Here is a 24,939-nt window from a genome sequence, read left to right as displayed (position 1 = left end):
TTGTAGAACCTCACAAAGGGTCTTAGGACCTCCAGCGGTTCACAGACCACCCGTTGAGAAACAGTGCCCTATGCCACTAAATATTCTAGCATTACTTGAAAGGGCTCTGTATTGCTGTCTCAAGTACATGCACCATCATTTAAGCATTCTCCTATTATTAGACATGGAGGTTATATTAATATCTAATTTTTTATTATCAATAGTTTTTGGTGAACCTCTTTTTATACAAATCTTTGTCTTCCTATTTCCTAAAGATTGACTCTTAGTAATTTTACTAGGTCAAGAAATATTTTCAAAGTGTGCTATCAAATATACCTCCAAAGGGACTCTTATACTCCACATCTGGTTTGCATTAGGTGGTTGTGAATTTGCTAACATTGCACTTGAGAAGCAGAGTGAAGACTGAGCTCCCCTTGGCAGCATGGGTTTTCCTTAAGGTTAAGTTACAGAAACCCGGGTCAGCTTTATTCATACTAATTGCATCCATATTCCTGGGCATGTTCCTGTTAAAGTGCTCTGCCACAGCAAGAATGCTTAAACAGTGACAAGTTTTGTGGTCAACATATTTTTTTTCCTGCCTGAAGAGTGGGGAAAAAAAAATACAGCAGCTGCTGTATCATGTGAATGAGTTTAGCAAAATTTGGTATCCCAACTGTTTGGTTTTGTGACCCTTGATGATTAATCTTTTCCTTTTCCTTTTGTGGCATTTCTAGTTGTGTTTGCAAACCCAATTCTTTCTGAACTTTTTCACCCAAACATTTGGTTCAGTTTGTTTCTTAAGGATTTGGAGATGAAAATGTGAGCTCATAAATATTTCCCTCTAATTTATTCTTGCTTTTCAAATTGGCTGGTTTTCATTCTTTACTTTTCCCCCAGATTGTTTGTTTTATTTCTTAAACAAACAAACAAAGTCATCTTGCCAGTGGTGGAGGCCATTATATAGCTGACTATTTCCATTTTTTTTCCTCGTGATTTCTTCTTTTTGCTTGTCTTTTAGCAGTAGGCAGAAAACATGATATTTGATGGGAGTATATACTGGTGAGAATAGGTTGATTTCATAGACTCAATTTGTTCTTTCTTATGGTACCTTATGATATGCAATTTTATTACACCTATAGATTCTTTTATCTTATCTAATGTGTCACACTGTAGTTATGCACCATAAATTATAAGCTTGGTGTTGACTTTTTTATGATAAGCATGAGCATATGAAAATGTACCCCAAATCAAATTCTCTAAAGCACAGTTGTACTTCAAGGTCTCCATTATATTTCCCCTCCCTTCTTGCCAACACCTTCTCCTGGAGAGCTTTTACTGAAGCACATGTGGGCATAGTTACAGCCTGACAGTTTGAAAGGTATTAATTGAAGTAACCTGGTGAAACCCATTGCTAGTTTTCCTACAATAATGTTGTCAGGTACTGTTACTTTGTTACACTAAAGTAACAGGATCTATGCAATAAATGTTTTATCTTTTGAGTTAGAGAAGATGTGCTTCTAAGCACTTGACTTATTTGTTTGCTTTTGAAAATATACCTGTGTGTGATTGATTTTCCTGCTTAAATTTGAATTCTAGAATATTAAAGTCAAAGTAGTATCCTACCTCTAATAAATATACAGATGTGGTCAATACCCATTTCATGTACTGTCCATTTTGTTACCTCTGGCTCAGTTCTGTTTTCCTGTTCTCAGATATCCTTTCTCCAGCTTCTTCCCTACATATTATTTGTTTTAGCTTCTTTCATTGTGCTTATTATTTTTTTACAAAGTGCCATAAATATATCTTTATTACAAAAAGGACAAAATAATGTCTAACCTTTAAAATTTGTGATTACTTTAAGTAAAAACAGTCTATTCAAAGAGGCTAAAATTTGTACTGTAAATGATCAGAGACCAGGTGTAAAATAAAACTTGTCTAAGGTTTTGAGAAAAGAAAGATGATACATGTGAATCATTTGGCACTGACAGTTATATAAGAAATACAATGCATCAACTCTTACTATCACCACAAGTTAAAAATCAACAAGTAAACACACACACAAACAAAAAAACTCCCATTTCTCTAGGTTGTAAAACCAGGGAGGAAAAAAAAAGGAACATTACTCATTGATTTTGAGGATGAGACAGGAGAAAAAAAGTAGTAGTCTGGTTAGGAAACAAATAAACATTTCTAAAAAGATCTTGGCAGAGATAAATATGCTTAATGAGCATTAAAAATAAATATTAATGTGAGTAAAAGTAGAAATGTAGAAATATTTTATTTTTATGAGGATTTTGTATTATATTTTGTTTTTACCTAAAATATTAACACATTGGTAAAACCTTCATACCCCTTAAATCTTAAGACTAGAAACATTTGGGAAAACCTAATTGAACAGTTTAAAATGACAGAGGTGGAAATAGGGAGTATGGAATTGAGATTTATCTCTCTGGGACACCCCAGATTCACCATTAATCAGGCTAAACAAAATTTAATGGAATAGGAATGACTCCAGAATAAATGAATTTTTTTCCACCAGTGAAATGACTGTATTTCATAATTTAGACTCATCAATGCTACAAGCACTTTCATGGTTAGAAAACATCTTTCCCCCATAATAACAAATCAAATACTTCATAGCCTGAAAATTCACTTGAGAAGGACCCTGATTTTACACAAAAATGTTCCATACCCTTTATTTTTAAGGGTTACATATGAGAAACACAAGTCTTTGTTTTCAAAATATTGTGAAATGAGTGATTAGTATCAAACTGATTTTTCTCCAGTTACATGGCTTTTTCAGTTCCCATGTAATAGAAAGAGATACAAAGGCCCCACCAAATCTACTCCAACCTACTCCAATCCCAACCTACTCTTCTGGGCTGCCACTTAACCAGTTAGCAAAAAAATGGAAGGAACCAGAGAACAAAGGTTGGCTCCTGGCCACTTAAAGTCCTGGGCTAAGTGGAACAGGAAGCTAAGTACAAATGTGGCTCTATTAGAACAACAGTGAAAAATGAATTGTCTTTCCTCTCCGGGGGCTCATGAAATATATTGTAGAGGCAGGGGACGAGAGGATAGAGTAGAGAGTGGCTAGTGAACTTAATTCCATCGTTAAGCCTTCAGACTATAGGCAATTATTAAGCTATTCTTTCTACAAACATTCATTTGACTGCTGCTGTATTCCTGGCACTGCACTAGGTGCTATGATAGAGAGATGAAGAAACCAGATAAGTTCCTTATCCCCTGGAGGACTTATAGTCTAATGGGGAAAGAATTTCAGTTGCCCCATCTGTACAAAAGATAAACACGGGCCAGTGCAGTGGCTCACCCTTGTAATCCTAGCACCCTGGGAGGCCGAGGTGGGAGGATTGCTTTAGGTCAGGAGTTTGAAACCAGCCTGAGCAAGAGCGAGACCCTATCTCTACTATAAATAGAAAGAAATTAATTGGCCAACTGATACATATAGAAAAAAAAATTAGCCGGGCGTGGTGGCATACGCCTGTAGTCCCAGCTACTTGGGAGGCTGAGGCAGGATGATTGCTTGAGCCCAGGAGTTTGAGGTTGCTGTGAGCTGGGCTGATGCCTCAGCACTCACTCTAGCCTGGGCAACAAAGCGAGAGACTTTGTCTCAAAAAAACAAAAATAAAAACAAAAACAAAACAAAACAAAACAAAAGATAAATGTGCTGAAATAAATAAAAAAAACTAAAAAAATATAAAGACAAGATAATTGCCACGGCCCTTTCCAGCTCTAAATTGATAAATTTATTTTTAAAAAACTTAAAAGTAATATAGTGATTATTATTACTAATTTTGACACCTCCTTCTTCTTTTTCTTTATCCCAATGTCCTTTCATTGATCCCAAACTTTGGGTTAATGAGAAAGAAGTAGGAAGCTTAAAAGAAGATGTAAATGATAAAAGGGTGAAAGAATTAAAAAAAAGAGGGTAAAGAGAATAGCACCCAAATATTGGTGGGCATCTATTTGTGGCAGGCACTTTAGAAACGTCATTTCATCTAGAAGACAGAAGCTAGCAGCTGCCACCATCTAAAAAGAAGTTCTACAGCTAGGAGCCATATATTGATCAACTTTGTTAGTCCAGGCCCTAGTGCAGTGTTTAGGACATAATATACACCCTAGAAAGGCTGGATTACTTTTAATAAATAAATATAAAAAATGATAAATAACATAAACAACATTCTATCATTCCACCATCTTAAAGAGTGGACTACATTTTAAAGCATCTTAAAGAGTGGACTACATTTTAAAGCATCAGTTCCCTTTAGGTATTTAACTCGTGACAATTATGTCTTGGATATTAGGATATTGTCTGGTATCTCAGAAACAATATTTAGAAATCAGTGCATTAGTGGAAGCATGAGAGAAAATTCCTCTGCACACATATGCACAGCAAATATCTTTTGACAGATAAATTATAATGTTGATCCCTTCACATCACTTTAATAGCTGCATTATGAGTATCCTAATCTCAGAAAGTATGGTTCTCCATACTTTAGAGTAGACAGGTTTTTACACTAAAGTTTTATGACACAATCCACTTATATGTAACAAGAATTTCCATCCATGACCCTCTCAAATGGTATTCTCTTTTACTGAAAAAAATTTTACTAAAAGTTTTGACCTCCTTTTTCTCTGAGCACTTTCTAAGGCTACTTTTTTTTTTTTGAGACAGAGTCTCACTTTGTTGTCCAGGCTAGAGTGAGTGCCGTGGCGTCAGCCTAGCTCACAGCAACCTCAAACTCCTGGGCTCGAGTGATCCTTCTGCCTCAGCCTCCCGAGTAGCTGGGACTACAGGCATGTGCCACTATGCCCGGCTAATTTTTTATATATATATATCAGTTGGCCAATTAATTTCTTTCTGTTTATAGTAGAGACGGGGTCTTGCTCTTGCTCAGGCTGGTTTTTTGAACTCCTGACCTTGAGCAATCCGCCCACCTCGGCCTCCCAAGAGCTAGGATTACAGGCGTGAGCCACAGCGCCCGGCCTCTAAGGCTACTTTTAAATATGAACATATTGTAATAGCTTTACTCCCACGAGATAGGAGTGGGTATTATTGGGGGTTTGGTGGATTTGACCAAGTAGCCTGAAGAGCTTCTTAGACACACAAAATAACTTACTAGTAAATTAGAGAAAAACACCTGTTGTTAAGAAAAATAAATTAAATCACCCATTGATTATTAAAAATGACAATCAATTAGGGGAGGGGGGGCATGGGCAATATATGTAACCTTAACACTTGTACCCCCATAATACGCTAAAATAAAAAATATTACAAGATCAAGAAAAAATAAATAAATATTTTTCTAGGGAAAAAAATAAAAATCAATAAATAAAAATAGGAAACATTCTGTAAGACAAATTATAAATGTGGGTTAAAAATATTAATTCATAAGCTTACAATTGTGTAAAAAGATGTTAAATTTGAAGTAGAGGCCTATCAGCAGGAACATTGTCTTGTTACTCTGTCCTAGATACTTCAACATACAGATTGACAGTGAGGCTCACTGCCACACCTTTGTTTCCTTTTAACCTAGATAATGATTTATTCTGTTACCTGGTGTATTGATGTTCACTTTAAGTAGTAATCACATCCACTCTAAAACTGTCCACACATTGCCATAATAATTTTCCCCGTACCCTAGCATTAGAATTTAGTTTTATATTAGGAAAAGTTTTATAGCTCTATTAAATTAGGGATAAATGTTTATCAGAATTAAACCTTTACCAAAGGAATTAGACAAGAAAAAGAAAAGACATTCAGATTAGAAAGAAAGAATTAAAAATTTTCTATTCACAAATGATATGATTTTGTACATACAAAATTTCAAAGAATCCACAAGAAAGTTACTAGAGCTAATAAACTAATTCAATGAAGTTGTAAGATACAAGATTAACATTTGGAAATCTAGCTGGGCTTCTACACACCAGCAGTGAATTATCAGAAAAGGAAATTTGGAAAGCAATTCCATTGACAATAGCATTTAAAAGAATGAAATACCTAGGAATAAATTTAACCAGGGAGGTGAAATATTTGTACACATAAAGTTGCAAAACATTACTGAAAGAAATTAAATGAGACCTAACTAAATGGAAAGACATCCTGAATTCATGGAAAGGAAGATATTATTGTCAAAATGTCAATACTAACCAGAGCAATCTACAGATTCAAAGCTATCTTTACCAAAATTCCAACAGCCTTTTTTGCAAAAATGGAAAATTAATCCTCAAATTCTTATGGAATTTCAAGGCACAAAATAGACAAAACAGTCTTGAAAAAAGATAAAGTTGGAGAACTCAAACCTCCCAATTTCAATACATACCACAGCACTAGTAAACAAAACAGTGCAGTATTGGCATAAGAATAGACATATAGATCAATGGAATAGAATTGATAGTCCAGATATCAACCCATACATCTGTGACCACTTGATGTTTGACAAGGATGCCAAGTCTATTCAGTGGAGAAAGAATAGTCTCTTCAGAAGATGGTGTTGGGACAACTGGATTTTGGCATACAAAAGAATGCAGTTGAAACCCTATCTTGCACCATACACAAATATTAACTCAAAGTGGATCGGAGACCTAAATCTAATAGCTAAAACCATAAAACATTTCAAAGAACACATAATGGTAAATCTTCATGACCTTCGCTTTGGAAATGGAGTCTTTTTAAAATGTGAAATCAAAAGCACAAACAACAACAACAAAATAAATAAATCAGACGTTATCAAAATCAAAGCTTTTGTGCATCAAAAGACATTATGAAGAAAGTGAAAAGGCAACCTACAAAATAAGAGAAAATATTTGAAATCATGTATAAGAGTTTCATATCCAGAATACAAAAAAACTCCTACAACTTAACAAAAAGACAAACAATCCAATTTCAAAATGGGCAAAGGACTTGAATAGACATTCTTCAAAGAAGATTATGAATAATCAATAAACATATAAAAACATTCTCAGCATCATCAGTCATTAGGGAAATGCAAATTAAAACCACAATTAGATACTACTTAATACCTACAAGGTTGGCAATAAGAAGAATAATTAAAAAACTGAAAATAACAAGTATTGGTGAGGGTGTGAAGAAATAGGAAACCTCATACACTGTTAGTGAGAATGTTAGTGCAGCACTATGAAAAACAGTCCCTCAGAAAGTTAAAATAGAATTATCATATGTTACAGCCATTCTGCTCCTAGGTATGTACCCAAAGGAATTGAAACAGAGACTTAAATAGATATGTACACACCAATATTCAGGTAGCATTACTCGCAATAGCCAAAAGATGGAAATAACCCAAGTTTCCATCAACAGATGAATAGATAAAACCTGGCATATACATACAATGGAATATTATTCATCAATAAGAAGAATTGAAGTTCTGATACATGCTACAATAGGATGAACCTTGAAAACATTATGCTAAGTGAAATAAGGCAGACACAAAAGCACAAATATTGTATGATTCCACTTACATGACATACCTAAAATGGGCAAATTTATAGAAACAGAAAGTAGACTTGAGGATAGCAGGAGTTGGTTGGAGAGGGGAATGGGAGGTTAATGCTTAATGGCTATGGAGTTTCAGTTAGGAGGGATGAAAACAATTTGGAAATAGATAGTGATGATGGTAGCACAACATTGTGAATGTAGTTAGTGGCACGGGATTGTATACTTAAAAATGATTAAAATGGCAAATTTTATATAATATATATTTTACCACACTTTTTTAAATTAATTAAAAATGAATAAAATTATTACCAAAAACTATTAAATTGTGTACTTTAAATGTGTAATTGTATGGTATGTGAATTATATCTTGATAAGGCTGTTAAGTAATATAAAATAAACATTCACCTCAAAGTCATATTTACTGGATGTAACATGGATGGGTTTTTGTTTTACTCTTTTTGTTTTACTTCTTTTCCCATTTATAATAATTTCAGGCTCATTACTATAAACATCTCTGTTTTTATCAACACTAAAACAATTTTGTCAGTTAATAAGCCATAAAGTGAATTCCTTTAGAGGTATACGTATGCTCACTAAATTAAAATTGGAAATTCCTGTCAGAATTATCTTTAGTCTTGCACTGACATATGTTTCTTGTAGCACATTCAGAATGCCACCTTGTACAGTGTCTGCACATATTGGATGAAGAAGGAAATTAATAATAATTTAAGTGACTGAATGATAAATTATGGGAGGAAAAACATGTGATCCATGGAACTTCCTTCCCTCTACTCAGAATTTCTAAGTCAATTTTTTGCCTATTCATACAGGTGATTATATTCTTTAGAATCCCAACTCTTAGAGAGCTGTCTGCCTATTGACAGATACAATATGTTAAACGTTTCAATTTTTAACTTAATGCAGACTTAAGTATTGCACCATTCAGTGTTAGAACTGGCAAAGCACTTCATAACCAAATGAACATTTTGTTTCCCTCCCCTAAGGATCCATCATTTTAAGTATTGCCTATATTTTAATACTGAACTTATATAATGGATGAAGATGGAAAATTGTATTCTAGAATTTGAAATAGTAAATGTACTGAATAACACTAGAAATTTCCTTAATGGAAGTATCCATGGGTGGTATGTGATATTTTACCTTATAAGCAAGAAAGACATTAAGTATTAAATCTAACAATCCAGGGATTATTGGAATGGAAGACATACCTCTGATGTGGGAAAAACAGAATTAGTTTGAAACTGCTAATAAATGAATTTTGAAGTAGGAAGGATTTACCTTGCTCACATTCCAATACTCATGCTATAACTCTTCCCTTTTTTTATTACAACTTTTTGTCTTTACCCTTAAATATCATATTCCTTCTTTGTAGTTACCCAATTCTTTTTTTTATTTTTTTTATTTCTTTAGCAGCGCCACTTTCTTGGGCGTGTAGTTACCAAATTCTTGCATGCCAGACACCTTCAAATGCTTTTTTCTTTCATTTTAGTAGAAAATTATTTATGAAATAAAATCCTTTCAGAAGAAAAGTAGCTTCAATAACAGGATAAACAGGTCTGGAAATTTTACCGATTTACCTGACTTCTGCCTGCCAATCTTGGTCTGGCTCATCTGGGGGCCCAGCAGTTTATAGCCAAAAATAAATGCCTCATATAAGATCATTTGTATTGTTTGTGCCTCACTTCCATCCGACTGACTGCCAAGCTGGTCCCTCCAGTTCCTGGTTGTCTGCTCAGATTTTGGACCATCTGTCCTGTCTAGCCCTATGGTTTTGCATTCCTCTTGCTTCCTGATTTCATGCCTGATTTCAGCCCCTATTAATTTTTCTGAGCTCTTGGTGTCTGTGGCTTTCATGTCTTTACCTAGCTCCTAATTTCTGTTTTGTTTTGATAGTCTTTACTTTCATGTTCAATCTTTCCTGTATCAGCCCCTGTTTTGGCATTTCGGCTCATTTCAAAACTGCCCTTCACTCCCTATTCCCTATTAAGTCTCAACTTTTAGAACAACCTTCCCAGAGCTCATGCCCTAACCATACTATATAGTGAGCATATTACCATACTATATAGTGAGCTTATTACTATATAGTGAGCTTATTGAGGACTTAAGATAGACTATTTTGTCTTGGAATTAATGAAGGCAAAGAGTCAAACACAACTTATTCAAATGATTGGAACAACTCTTAAGTATTCAGCTAGTGGTTAAGGAATTAACAGATGCTTATTGATTCATTTAAGGGTGTATCTATGACTTTTTTCAGATAATAACCCACAGAATAGCTTCATGTGGCCCAATTCATCAATACCCCAAATGTAGCCTCAATGAGGATGAAATATTTAATCTATTGCATATTGAAGCCAATTGCTTAAAAATAATGGAGATCAGGAAGCTTAGAAGACACTGAATCCGTAGGGAGAGTGTGTTCCCAGCCAAATGTAATTTTAAGCCAGATTAGACTGTTATGCTCACTAATGCTCTTACTTCCTAGAAAAGGACCATGTGGTTTGGTAAATGACAGTAGGAGGTTATCCCTCTGGCAGTTTCTTTTCAGAATGCAAATCAGTAAGAGCTTCCTTTTTACTGCCTTTTCTTTTAGGATTTAGGGGTATATTGCTGACAAACATTGCCATTATACCCTGATTAGACAAAATTATTCATACATCATACACACACACATACATGTATGGAATCCTTTATGTCTTTAATAAGGTGTATTTATTGGCTATATTGTTTGTTTGCTGAAGAAAAATGAACAGTTTTTATTCCATTAGTTGTCACCAAGTGTTCTAGGGCTGTTTGTCTTCTAAAAAGTCTATTGATTATTAAGTAATTAAAGTTTAAAAAGAAAATAATCATTTGAGAGTCCAGTTAATGATAGGAAGTATGTAGATATAGTCTGACATGTGAGATTACCAAGGACATATCTCTTTATGATTTTCATGAAGGGAAACAATAACATAAAGAACTCTTCAAAACATTACATATAAATTTTCTGATGAAAATGTTGAAGACTGTGACTCATGTGCCACAGATCTTTATGACAGATAGTGTCATGGAAAATGGCCTTCAGGGTGTGGTGTAAAAAACATCAAGATGGCCTGTCTTTATAACCAGTTCTGCTTCATACTTTTAATATTGTTCTTTCTAATGTTGGAACATTTGTATTATTTGAGTAGTATTTTAAGAAATCAATATTAAGGTTAACTTTTGCCATCACTTTTATGTCTGAGGTTTTCATTTTTAATCTAACTATCCAGAGTTCAAGTTACATTTGCTTTCAAGAATGTGGTTGCGTTGGTATCCCACAAAAAAAAAAAAAAAAAGAAAGAAAGAAAAGAAAAGAAACCCTTATGGTGATACATTCATAAAAACAAGTATGTTGGCTAGAAAATGTGTCTCAAAGGTTTCTACCAGACAGTAACCTGAAAATGTACCATAGTATATTTAAATACTTATCTTTTTTTTTTTTTTTTTTTTTTTTTTGGTGGCCATGTGTGCTTTAAGGAAAACTGAAGGAAGTGGTAACTGTTCATTTGTCAATCCCATCTACGGGAATTGGAGTGACCCAGAGAAAACAGAGGTGAGTGGCAATGGTAGCTGTATTGTTCCACACAAATGTATAAACACACACACATAAAACACACACACACAAACTACCCAGTGTTGTTTGGACATGTTTTTACATCTTGACTAAAAGAAATGTTTTAGTGGAGTTATTTCAATTGTGGGTAGAGAGGAGTTTCAATCTCTACAAATGTGCCATGAGAATTTTCCATTTCAGGACAGTTTTAATCTGCTTATAAAGTCAGTTCACTGTTAAATGGCTTTATGGTCACTGTTCATAGTCAAAGAGAGCTGACAAATCTGGAAACTATCAGTTTAACCCGCAGAGTATTAGTCAGCTACTCACAGTAAGGATTCATTGAGTGTTCTTCATATTTTATTCTCAAAAACAAAGGAAGGATAGAGTTCTGTGTTCACTTTATATTTAGGATGTGTAGTCAGGGCCATTAACTGATAACTTAGAGGAAGAAAAAATAAATTAAGATTTATTACTTCTTCTTTGGCCATTTTGGGGCTAGTCTTTATTAGTATAATAAAAAGGAGAGAAAAATGGCAAGGCAAAGCCTTCTCATCCTTTTAAAAACTTTTTTTTTTATTGTTTAAGTCTTTTTTGAGGTAAACTTGGCAAATGAAAATTGTACATATATTTAAGGGGTATATTGTTTTGATATGCATTGTGAAGTGATTGCCACAATCAAGCTATTTAACATATCCATCACCTCACATAGTTACCTTTTTGTGTGTATGGTGAGAACATTTAAGATCTACTCTTTTAGCAAATTTTGAGTATAAAACACAGTAGTATTAACTATAATAAGGTACTGCATGTTAGATCTCCAGAACTTATTCATTCTGCATAACTGAAACTTCGTACCCTTTGACCAACATCTCATTCCTTTCTTAAGTAGGTAGTATGATAATTCATTTGGATGTGAAGTAAGTTTAGTCATGACACACATCAGGAAGAGGTTTCTATCAAAGATCCACTTTTCAACATACTTCAAATGATTTGTGCTGTGTATGTATTTGGTGGTGCAATTGATGACTCTAGAGAACCTTGGAAGTGAATTTTATTTATTTTCTATTCTGATAAAAGAAAAATTATTCATCCTTAACATTCCTTTTCCTACATTATGAATGGCTGGAGAAGAAATCCTATCACATCTCCTGACCTTTGTTGCTATTTTTATTTTTATTGTTTCAGAAACAAATAACTTTGATTAATTAACTAGGTCTACTTTCCCTGACATCATAGCAGAAAAATAGACTTATCTAAAGTACTATTTTAAAGACTCTTAGAGAAAACTGTCATATTCTAGTACAGAAATTGAGAGATTAGAGTAATGAACTGTCATGTACCTATCAGCCAGCTTCAAGAAGCCATGGTCATTCTTGTTTTACTTCTACTGCAACCCATTTCTTCAACCTATCCAGATATCATTTAATTTCAATTGGAAAGATTCATCATTAAGGGATGAGGATTAAAAAAAAATATGACCATAGTATCAAACCTAAACATACCAATATTTTCTTTATACCATCATATATTATACCATCATATATTCAGTGTTCAACCTACCCCAATTGTCTCATAAATAACTTTTTGTATCAGGTTTTGTATCAGGTTTTTTGTTACTGTTGTTACTATATTTTTAAAATCAGGACCCTTAGAAAGTATATGCATCCAAATTGTAGAGACATCTCTACGATCTCTTAAATCTCTTTTCATCTCTAAGTTCCATTTTCTCTTATTTTTTTCTTACAAATTATTTGTTGAAGAAACCAGCTTATTTGTCCTATAGAACATCCCACATTTTAGATTTCTAATGTACTCTGTAAACTATAATTCTACCAACTTAAAGCCATTTAAAATTTTTGTTGTTGTTTTTGTTTTGTTTAACATAACTATATTCAATATAGCAGACTTAGTGAAACCAGCACCAGAGAAGGAGGTAGTCAAAATACTGGCCACCGTGTTTCCCCTTCCCACCATAGGTGAGGATGAGGCAGTGGTGCCTATGGCCAGAAGACCCAGGGACACCCTGAGTCTAGGCCTGTGTCAGCAGTTCAAGCAGTGTGGACTACAGGTGCTGGAGGGAAGAGCCACAGATGCTCTAGTTATTACTTCAGTGGAAATCCATTAGAAGTTTGCTGCATTCTGTGTGGTATTTAAAGAAATTCCTTATTTTTAATACCTAAAATCCTAACCTTTCAAATGTGGTTTTCTTCTTCAGAGTTCTGTCCACTCCTTCTCAAATCCGTTATATGGCACAACATCAAGAAGCCTGGAGACCATGTCTCATCATCTCAAATAGCAGCACCAAGATAAAAAATGATCAAAATATGTATAGTTTATTCCAGTCTCTGAAATCTGAAAGAAACACATCTTACACAATAGTAAAAAAAAAATTCAAAATGCTAGTGTAATTATAACATTTATGAATAAATTTTCTTACTGAATACAGTGAATGTTTTCATGGAATCAGAATCAGTACCTTATCTTCATTGTATATCAGAATATTTTAATAAAGCTTTCACTTAATCAAGTTTCTTGTTTTCCTTTGATTTTTATCATGGTTATTTAGTAAAATGTGAATCACGTTGTTTCTGATCCTGAATATAAAGAAGTTTTAAAATGCTTTGTGTTATACAGCTTAGAAACAAAAGAGAACTGACATACTAACTAATAGGAATGGACAAATCATAGTAATACTAGTATACATAATCGTAAGTAAAAATTATTTCTGGTGAGACATGGTGGTTCATGACTGTAATCCCAACACTTTGGGAGGATGAGGTGAGAGGATTGTTTGAGGTGAGGAGTTTCAGAGCAGCCTGGGCAACATAGTAAGCCCCCTCTCTTAAAAAAAAGTTTTAAAAATTTAGCTGGGTATGGTGGTGCATGCCCGTAGTCCCAGCTACTGGAGAGGCTGAGGTGGGAGGATTACTTAAGTCTAGGGTTCAAGGGGATAGTGAGTTACGGTGGTGCCACTGCACTCTAACCTCAAGGACAGAACAAGACCCTTTCTCTAAAAAAAAAATAAAAAAAATAAATTCTGCATTTTGTAAAAATAAGTGATGTTATCAGCCTATTCTTACCTTTTTGAAGTAAAAATTTAACACTTTTATATAGATATAAAAATAATGCTAACATATATGCATTAAGAAGCTTTGAGATACAAGAAACTAAAAACTCCCTACTCAAATATCTTAAATAATGTGACAATCATTATCCCATACCTCAGGAAATTAGGGTGATAGACCACCTCTTTGATATCATAACACCTCCTTGACTTCAGCAAGGTCACGGTTGTTGACAAGTTTCATGTCCCGGGCTCCACTGTCAGGTTAGCTCCCCTGCAGGTTAGATGATGACTACACAAGATGCAGCGCTATTGTGTCCACCACAAAAGTTCAGAAGCAGAGACGGGACCATTTCTTTCTGCCTGTCACTTTTTACCAGCAAGAAAATCCTTCCCAGCATGCACTAGCTGCACATCTCTTTTCTTATTGGCTGGGATAGATGCGGAGCTCACGCCCAGCCAATGGCTGCAAAGGTGATAAGGCCGCCATGATTGGCTGAAAGGCTTCGCTGTCCGCCCTGGCGTTCTCGTCCTCCAGTGAGGGTTCCTGCAGGTTCTTGGTTTTCTTCACAGAAAAGAACTTCAGGACGCACCACAGGTAAGACGAGCAAGCGGTTTTTATCGAAAGAGAAGATTGAAGGCGAAAGTGAAATTACACTCTCTAGTGAGTAAGAGAGCAGGTAGGCCCCAGAAGAGCAGCTCACAGAAAGGAAGGGATTTTTTTTGCCTTTTGAGGGGAGGAATATTCGAGGCTAAGGAGTTTTGACTAAGAATTTGAGTAGTAATTTCTAGAATTGGGTTCCCTCCCGTTAAGGTGTGAAGTCCATAGGCGGGGCAGGGGAGGAGGGAGGGTAATCTCAGACAGTTATTAGGGTATGCAAAAGTTTATCTCCCCCAGAGAGAGAGTGGCCGCGAGACACGCAGGGAGGAAAGAAATGTCAGGGCGGGGAAAGTTGCTTGGTGCTTTTAAAGGGTAGAAACGGCTATTTTTTTTTTCCCTCTGCTTAAGGGGACTGATAACAAAACGGCTGTGAAGCTGTGTTGGCTTTTTCTACTTCTGAGGTAGCAGATTGATAGAAACTAGTTTCTTCTTCCTCCTCCTTGTCCTCCTCCTCCTCCTCCTCCTCCTCCTCCTCCTCGTCCTCCTCCTCCTCCTTGCAGATTGATAGCAGAAACTAGTTGTTTCTTCTTCTTCTTCTTTTTATTTTTTAAAATTATTTTTTATTCAGAATATTATGGGGGTACATTTCGGTTTACATGTATTGTGTTTGCCCCACCCAAGCCAGGGCTACGAGCATGTCCCCCCCCTTACAGTGCGTTCCGCTTCCATTAGTTGTGGGTTTACCCCCACACACACACAACTGACAGCACCCAGTTGAGTACTGCTACCATGTGAACACCTCAGTGTTGGTCAGTTAGCACCAGTGTGATGGCGAGTACATGGGGTGTATGTTTTTCTGTCCCTGTGATACTTTACTTTGAAGGATGGGCTCAGTCTTACCCAGGATAATGTAAGAGGTGCAAGATCACCATTGTTTTTTGTAGTTGAGTAGTATTCCCTAGTATACATATACCACTTTTTTTTTTTTTTTTTTTTTTTTTTTTTTTTTTTTGAGGCAGAGCCTCACTTTGTTGCCCGGGTCAGAGTGCTGTGGCGTCAGCCTAGCTCACAGCAACCTCAAACTCCTGGGCTCAAGCAATCCTTCTGCCTCAGCCTCCCAAGTAGCTGGGACTACGGCTAGTTTTTTCCATATGTATACTTTTTTTAGTTGTCCAGCTAATTTCTTTTTATTTTCATTAGGGACGGAGTCTCGCTCTTGCTCAGGCTGGTCTCGAACTCCTGAGCTCAAACAATCCACCCGTCTGGGCCTCCCAGAGTGCTAGGATTACAGGCGTGAGCCACCGCATCTGGCCCATATTTTATTTTATTTTATTTTACTTTATTTTATTTTTTTCATTCCATGGATAGTGAGAACATATATCACATTTTATTAATCCACTCATGTATCCACGGGCACTTGGGTTGTTTCCACATCTTTGCAATTGTGAATTGTGCTGCTGTAAACATTCGAGTGCAGATGTCTTTATTATAGAATGTCTTTTTTTTTCCTTTGGTAGGTGCCTAGTAGTGGGATTGCTGGATCAAATAGTATTTCTATTTTTAGCTCTTTTAGGTATCTCAAATTACTTTCCACAGGGGTTGCACTAGTTTGCAGTCCCACCAGCAGTGTAAGAGTGTTCCAATATATCCACATCCACGCCAGCATTTGTTGTTTGGGGACTTTTTGATAAGAGCCATTCTCACTGTAGTTTGGTTATGATCTCAATGTAGTTTTGATTTGCATTTCCCTAATGATTAGAGATGTTGAGCACTTTTTTATATGTTTGCTGGCCATTAGTCTGTCTTCATTTGAAAAGTTTCTGTTCATGTCCTTTGCCCATTTATTGATGGGGTAGTTTGATTTTTTCTTGTTGATTTTATTAAGTTCTATATAGATTCTTGTTATCAGCCCTTTATTGGAGGTGTAGAATGCAAATATTTTCTCTCATTCTATAGGTTGTCTATTCAGTCTAATAATAGTTTCCTTGGCTATGCAGAAGCTTTTTCATTTGATCAGGTCCCATTTGTTTATTTTTGTTGTTGCTGTGATTACTTTGGGGGTCTTCTTCATAAATTCTTTGCTTAGGCCAATGTCTAAAAGAGTCTTCCCAACATTTTCTTCCAGAGTTTTCTTCTTTCTTCTTGATAGTGGGAAGCATCTAATACCATCTCTTCTTGAGGAAGCAAGGGAAGCTTGTACTTTTTGTTCACTCAGGAAGTTTTTCAAGGCTGAGAAAGAACTCAGAGATAACAAGTTAGGCCACACATGTTTTAATTAAACAAAGAGTAGCTGTGAGTTTATTTCTGTTTGATAATATATTTTCCTCTGTTAGATACGTTGTTAGTAAGGTTGTTAATAACCTCTCATTTTTATACTTTCTAATTTTGGGGGGAACTGTCATAGAGATTTCAAGGACAGAGAACTTTTTAAAAACACAATACAAATGAAATTGTAATAAGCCAAAATTCATGTAAGGTGATCTAGCTAGCTGACAAGCTGGTTGAAGCTTGGTTCTTGTCTGGTTATTAGCCACTCTTAGTTTAACACCCACCTGTACACACTCTGCAAACCTCTGCATCCCGCTTCTAGCTTAGTAGTCTAGTTAGCTATTGCCTAAGGGTTGTTTCTTTCAGTACCTGCACCCAACTATGCAAGTCTCTTCATCCAGTTTTAGCCAGGTCTCTACTCTCCTACTCTAACATTGGGATTGAGAATAGACCTGTGAAGCACATTGTGAAGTAGATAAAGGTAGATACTTAAAGGAAATTGGAGTTAGGAAGGGCGTTAGGTAGGCAACAATCAGCATCTAAATAGGAATGTTTCTTTTTCTAGTGTTAATGTGCCCTTCAATCTAGTGGATTCAGATAGAATGGATTAGCAATCTGCCCTGCCTAGGGTGGAAAGGAGGAGAAAAAAGTTAGGGCCACTACCACATATCATTTGGGACATTTTTGAGCTCAATGTAAAGTCAGTTGTACAGTATAACTTTCACTACTATATTATTGCCTTTTTGAGACTACAGACTAGCAGAGAAATATTTTTCTTAATCTTGCAACAAATTAATCTCAAATTTCATCCCAATTAATTTTCGAATCCCACTGACCGCCGTATTATTATTTTTTTGCTTTATGTTAGTATATTTTTCTAATTGCTGCTTTCGTGTTGACATCAAAATTTCTGACTGGAAAAACTCACACAAGAAGAGATCAGTAGTAGCAATAGCTATTTTTTTGTTGTTGTTAAGTCTGGCCCCTGGTATTGTGGGACATTGTCATTTTTGGAAGTTGCATTTATTTTAGATTATAACTATTATTCACATATATTCAGGATCTTTGCTTAAGCATACGGAATTCTTTTTAAAAGCCTTGAATTAAAATTCAGCTATCGTCTTAGTAAAGAACTCGAGGCTACTACATGAAAATGCAATTTCTTACAAAAGAGATAGTAAAAATGATTATCCAACTGAAATTGGCCTGTTTCACAAGAATATTGAGAGAATTCATGACATATATGGAGCTCCAGATTTAGTGTAATAACAGGAAATCAAAAGAGAATAGAAATGAGAGCGCTGTTAAGAGTATTGACATTTTTCTTTAGGTGCAAGTTATGTATTATGTACCCTAAAATATTTAAATCAAGCATTTTGTAAGGACTTATAAGTACATATGGCAATTCTATGAAACCAATAGAATGAAACTGATTTTTCTTATCCAATAAATACAACAGGTTAAATGCCCATGCTGTTTTCTTAATTTAATGAGAGATTCAGAAATGAAGACTTTATTTTTCTTCTGAAAACTCTTTGATATAAGTCCAAATTTGCACCATTGTGATTTTAAAAATAGGCAAAAGGAAGAAGAGAAAACCAGTAATGTACAGAGTCCACAGTTTATATAACCCAGCTTTAGATCATGAAAACATCTGAAATTTCTCACTGGTATATAATTCATTGAAAGTAATTTTTTAAAAAAATCTGGTAGATGTCAGGAAAATGGATCCCAACACGTAGTGGTGACAGATTCTTAGAGCTTTTAGGGCATGAATATGTTAGACAACATCTTACATTTAACTGAATTCATGTAACTAATCTATTTTCCAAAGTATACTTTAAGCACAAAATAATAACAGCAACAGCAAACACTAGTAATAATTATTTGCTAAATAATATTTTAAGTATTTTACATATTTTAACTCATAAAAATGTAAATAGTGTGCTGTATATTATGGTAGTCATTAGCCCTATGTGGCTACTTAATATGAAGTTTAAATTAATTAAAATTAAATAAAGTTAAAAATATAGTTCCTCAGTTGCACTAGCTACATTCCAAGTGCCCAGCAGCTATTTGTGACTGGTAGCTACTGTAATGAACAACGCAGAGAATATTTCCATTGTTTTAATAAGTTCTCTTGGTCACTGGCTTAGAACAGTGTTGAAACAATGTGCTACAAATAGTACAGTAGTAATCTTCATAAATGTAATTGACACTAAAAATTATTTCCCAGTATGTGTATTTTAACTAAAAGCTGCCAATTTTCACACAATAATAAATTACACATAACACAAAGCATATTTAGCTGAAAGCAAACTAGGAAATATATATAATGCAGTTCATTTTAATAATGCTTTCTTACCATATAAATAAGTCTTTCTATTATGCCCATATCATCTTATTCCTTTTTAAAAATATTTAGATGGCATCTTGAAAAAACTGTGTAAGAATTTGCTTTTCCTTTTTCATCTTCTTGACCTTTGATCATTTTTCATATTTATCACACTAAAAAGCAAAGATTTTTAGTAATAATAACTGCCTTGTGCTTAGCATGTAAGGGCATGCATTTAGGTAAACCAACTACTATATCCAAAGCAATGTCTTTGCAATAAATACTCTTAAACTTCATTATTATAAATATAAGGGAAAATTCACATTGACATATAAAAAGATAGTGAGGTTTTTTTTTCCCAAAAAGGCTTTTTAAAAATAGGACTTCAAGTATATACTTCCCTGTCAAACCAATGACAGCTTTGTGATTCTCAGTGCTATTCTGCTTTCTTTGTGTTAACTTGCAAAATACCTTGCATTTCATTGCTAGTGTATTTAGAAAACCAATGTAAGGGTTAATATCAAAAGCAGGTAATCATCAAAATCAAGAACCTACTCTTAAAGTATTTAATTACCAGTGGAAAGGCACCACTTTCCACAAGCATCCAGTTTGTGAAATTTCAGTGAAACTAGGCACATGCCATAACTTGAATTAAAAAAGACTATATCCATGAATCAAAGTATGCATGAAAAAATAAATGATTGTAATACTTAAAAACTCACAGTGATACATGTCATTAAACATTACTGAAGTGCTCCAAAGAGCACATTTTCTTCTCTAGAACATAGAAGCAATAATAAAGAGCTTTTGTTTTTCCAATTTTAAAAATATTTGTTTGATTTATTTAGGCCTGATCTGGTTATATAGAGACAACTTCCATGGAACTTAATAATACCCAGCCAGAATTTTGTTGCTAAGAAATAGGTCAGAAAATTAGTATAATTATCTACAGTCAATATAATTATTATATTATCAAAGAAATGCCAACATAATAGATTAGGAATAACAAATCTGTTTTTTTCTGTCCAGTTTTTTTTTTTTACAAGATATTGTAAGTAAACATTCATTATTAATTATAAACTAATGGTTAAAGGAAAGATTTGGTTACTATGTAATAATGAGACTTGCCATTAATTTGTTCAACAAATATTCATAAAGAGTATTTACAGTGAAAGAAGAGAAGGCAGTGAGACCATGAGAGGAGAGTAGAATAACAGACAACGTATATGATATTGCTGCTGCCCATCTATCATCCTAGGACTTCTTTCTTCCCTAGAAGCTGGCCTCATGATTATTCTCTATTTTGTTAGCACTGGAGTTTCTTCAAGTAGATAAGATGAGAAATTAATAAAATAGAAAGCATATATAAAATGAAGTGGGTCAACAAAACTAAATGTTGGCTTTTTGAAAAGAGTAATAAACCCTTCATGAAAGAAAAATATAATAAACCTCTGGTGAAAAAAATTATAAATAATAAACACCCAAGAAAGCAAATAAAAAAAGATTATGCACAAGGAGCCAATATCTGAATGAAAATGGTGTAATCACTATAGATCTTACAGATGTTAAAAGGAAGATATTAGTTTTTTTAAAAACTTTATGACTAAAAATATCCAAATTTAGAGGAAATAAATTCCTGGAAAATATAATTTTCCAAAACAACCCTAAGAATTAAAAGACCCAAGTAGTCCCATAACAACTTAATTAAATCATATTTAATAATCTTCCTTCAAACAAAACTCTAGGTTTATAATATTCACTAGCAAATTTTATATATAATACATTTAAGAATTAATGCCAAACTCAAACACTTTCGAATAGGAAAAGAGCTAATACTTTCTAACACATTTCATGAGGACAGCATAATTTTGATCAAACCCTGACAAAAACATTATAAGAAAGAAAAATTCAGGCCAGTGTTATTCATGAATGCAGAAATACTAAACATATACACACACATATATGCACATATATATAATGAAGTAATAAGTATATAATGCATTATAAATATATTACTGCTTCTATATTTATTCCATAAATTCAATTTTGATTTAATTTTTAAAACCAATCAGTGTAACTCAACACATTAACAGATGGAAAAAAAGCATGTGATTTTAATAGATGTATAGAAATTTTTGGTAAAATACATCTGTTCATAATAAAAATAGGAACTAAGAAAAGAGAACTTTCTTAATGGAATAAAAGGCATTTACAAAAACCTCACAGCTATACTTAATGGTAAGATGTTGAAAGCTTTCACTTTGATATTAGAAATAAGCCAAGAATATTCACTATTGCAACCTCTTTCAAAATATTTTAACTGTTTACTGGAGATCCTAGTGAGAAAATAATACATGAAATTTTCAATTCTAAGGTATAAGAATTGAAAAGGGTAGAAAATAATACTGTTATTATTTACAGGTGGTATGACTGAGTACATAGAAAATTTAGAATAATCTTAAGGTTACTTGTCAAAATTAATTATTGACTTTAACACCTTTGTTAGATACACAATTAATATATAATATTCAATTTCTATAGATCTTGAAACAGAAAATTATTTTAAATAAAACTATAATAAATTAAAAAATACATTGGAATAAATCTCACAAAAGACATATCTGTCCTAAAATATTATTGAATGATATTAAAGAGAGATGTAAATAGAGACACAGTGTTCAGTTTTTCCCAAATTGGTCTGTAAAGATTTAATAAAATTCCTGTTAAATTTCTACTAGAAATTTAAGACCTGGGGGGCTGATTCTAAAATGTTTATGGAAATTCAGTGGCCTAAAATAGTCAAGAAACTCTCGAAGAATGTAGTATGAAGATTTCTTTACTAAATATCATATATAAAGATAGAATAATTAGTGCATTGTGGTGTTAACGTAAAGGTAAATAAACCAAAGAGATAGAATAGAGATCCCGGAATCAGACATAGATTTATATGGATACCTGATTTATGGCAAATGTTACACTTCAGACCAGTGCAGAAAATAGGGCATTTTCAATGATGGGCTAAAATTTTGTTTCCATAAAAAAAAAAAATCAGTGAAACCTAACACCACTACATACTTTATATGAAAATCAATTCCAGGTGGGTTTTATTGTACAGACAGTCCTCAATTTATAATGCTTTGACTTAGGATTTTTTGACTTTATAATGGTGTAAAAATGATATGCATTCAGTAGAAACTGTACTTTGAGCACCCATACAACTGTTCTGTTTTTCATTTTCAGTATAGTACTCAATAAATTACATGAGATATTCAACACTTTATTATAAAATAGGCTTTGTATTAGATGATTTTGACCAACTTTAGGGTAATATAAGTGTTCTGAGCACATCTAAAGTATGCTAAGGTATGATGTTTGATAAGTTAAATGTATTATCTGCATTTTGACTTATGATATTTTCAATTTATGATGAGTTTATCAGGATGTATCCCATAAGTTAAGGAGCTTCTGTACATCTAAGTTTAAAAGGCATAACAGTAAATGTAGACTGACCTAGAATATAATATATACAAAAATAATATTATCTCCGTAAGGGAAAGACTACTTATGCACAAAATTAATCATAAGAGAAAAGATTAATAAATTGGACTATGTTAAATCTAGACACTCCTGTTCCATAAAAGATACCATTAAGAGATGGAAAAGAGTGAACCAGAGGATAGGAGATGTTATTTACAACACATAAAGCCAACAAAGTACTAGTACACGGAATATATTTAAATTCTACAAATCATTAAGAAAAAAGCAACAGAAAAATTGGCAAGAAACTTGAACATGAAATTTACCAAACGAGCCAATAAGCATATGCTTAAATCCCCAACCTTGTAAGTTATCTGGCAAATCCAAATTAAACGTACTAGATACCACTAGGCACTGTTAATATATACTACTGCATGCCAAACAGAATACCTAAAATTTTTAAAAGACTGACAATACTAATTGTTGATGTTATGTACTGAATTTTCATGTTTCTCCCAAATTTATACATATAATTTTGACTGATGTTACTGATAAAAATTGATACATAAATCCTGAATTAAGTTTTGCAAATCCCAGGTAGGCCAATTAAGTTCTCTCTGATGGTAATTTGCATCTTAAGCAAAGACACATGAAAATGGAAGGGGTTTGCACTGAAGGTAATGGGAGCTGAGGCACCTGACAGAAATGCCTAGAAAGATAATGGCCTTGTTCCTGCTACTGCCGTACTCAAAGCAAACCTGCTTCAAATCCTTCTCAGGTTCTGGTTGTTCTGCTTTTTTGTTAATTCTGTGAGCTCTGCAATATCCTTCCAACACATCCCTTTTTCTTAAGTTAGGCAGGGTCAGTCAATGTCTGTTGTTAAATAACCAAAGAAAACCCACTGAAGAACAAATTGGTGCTTTTGTTAGTTCTGACTGCCATAACAAAATACCCGGTGGCTTAAACAACAGACACTTTGTTTCTCACAGTTCTAGGGTCTGGCAAGTCCAAGATCAAGGTGTGGGTAAGGTAGGTTTCATTCTAAGATCTCACGGCTTTTAGGTGGCCATGATCTCCCTGTGTGCTCACATGACCTCTTCTTTGTGTGCACTCTGAGAGAGAGAGAAAGCAAGAGAGCAAGCTCTCTAGTGTCTTGTATTAGGACACTAATCCACCATGAGGTCCCCACTTTCATGACCTCATTTATCCCTAATCACCTCTCAAAGGCCCTCTCCTCATATACCATTACAGTGGGGTTAGAGCTTAAACATGAATTTGGGGAGTACACAAACATTCAGTCCATAATAGTCCTGTTGCATGGTACCTGCAATATTTTTTCCCTTATTAGTTCATAAAAAATATGTGTAAGAAATATATAATGAATTGGTTGAGAATATAATAGAATAAGTATGTAAAATTCAGAACCTGGTAGAGATAACAACCTATGAATGCAGACAAAGAATGTGTTAAAAGAAATTTTCCCTTCAGGTTTCTAATAATTCCTTCACTTCTTCTTCACAGATACATTCTGCATATTGTCCATTATTAAGAATTAATCATAATCAATAAAATGTTAAATGTTTCAGGAAAAAATCATTGAAGCAACATAAAAATATTATTTTGAAAGATTTTCATAAAGCATTCTGTGATCTGAGAACAGACTTTAAGAGCAGGATGCATAAAAAATATTTTAAAAATAAAATTCATAAAAGGTTATCACTGAGTTAGCAAAGTTATTAAAATTGTTTTTAAAATTAAGCATGAAGAATCACAATATTTATTTGCCAAATGTTGTATGTGTTTGCTCTGGGAGGACCCCAGGAACACAATTCCACTTGTCTTGACTTTCCTAATAAACATTCTGAGGTAGTGATATGTTATTCCTCACAAATCAATTTATAGTACCTTACCTTTGCTTTAGATGCAAATGTGTAAAGTACTGAACTGTATAAAACTTGGAAACACATTAAAATAAAGGTCTCAATACTATTCATTATTAATCTGCTCATGGAAACAAATTTCAAGAAGTAGAGGGTGTTTAATGCCAAATTAAAGCAGACTTATGATAGAACTTGACACTATAATCATATTAATATCAAAATGATAATAATTTATGTCAGTGTGCTGAAAATTAGTA

General features: G+C 33.9%; 1 protein-coding gene across 1 annotated transcript in view; it reads left to right on the top strand.

Moving 5' to 3' along the window:
* Positions 1–13,431, top strand: part of MALRD1 (MAM and LDL receptor class A domain containing 1) — a 491,205-nt gene extending 477,774 nt beyond the window's left edge. The window contains exons 38-39 of the mRNA XM_075997515.1: positions 10,979–11,054; positions 13,273–13,431. Of these exons, the coding sequence (XP_075853630.1) occupies positions 10,979–11,054; positions 13,273–13,353 (157 nt within the window). The 3' untranslated portion in view covers positions 13,354–13,431. The remainder of the gene's footprint in view (positions 1–10,978; positions 11,055–13,272) is intronic.
* The last annotated feature ends 11,508 nt before the right edge of the window (positions 13,432–24,939 follow it).

This window comes from Microcebus murinus, chromosome 25 (assembly GCF_040939455.1).
Source record: "Microcebus murinus isolate Inina chromosome 25, M.murinus_Inina_mat1.0, whole genome shotgun sequence".
In the NCBI taxonomy this organism is placed as follows: Eukaryota; Metazoa; Chordata; class Mammalia; order Primates; family Cheirogaleidae; genus Microcebus; species Microcebus murinus.
This window is presented reverse-complemented; position numbering and strand designations above follow the sequence as displayed.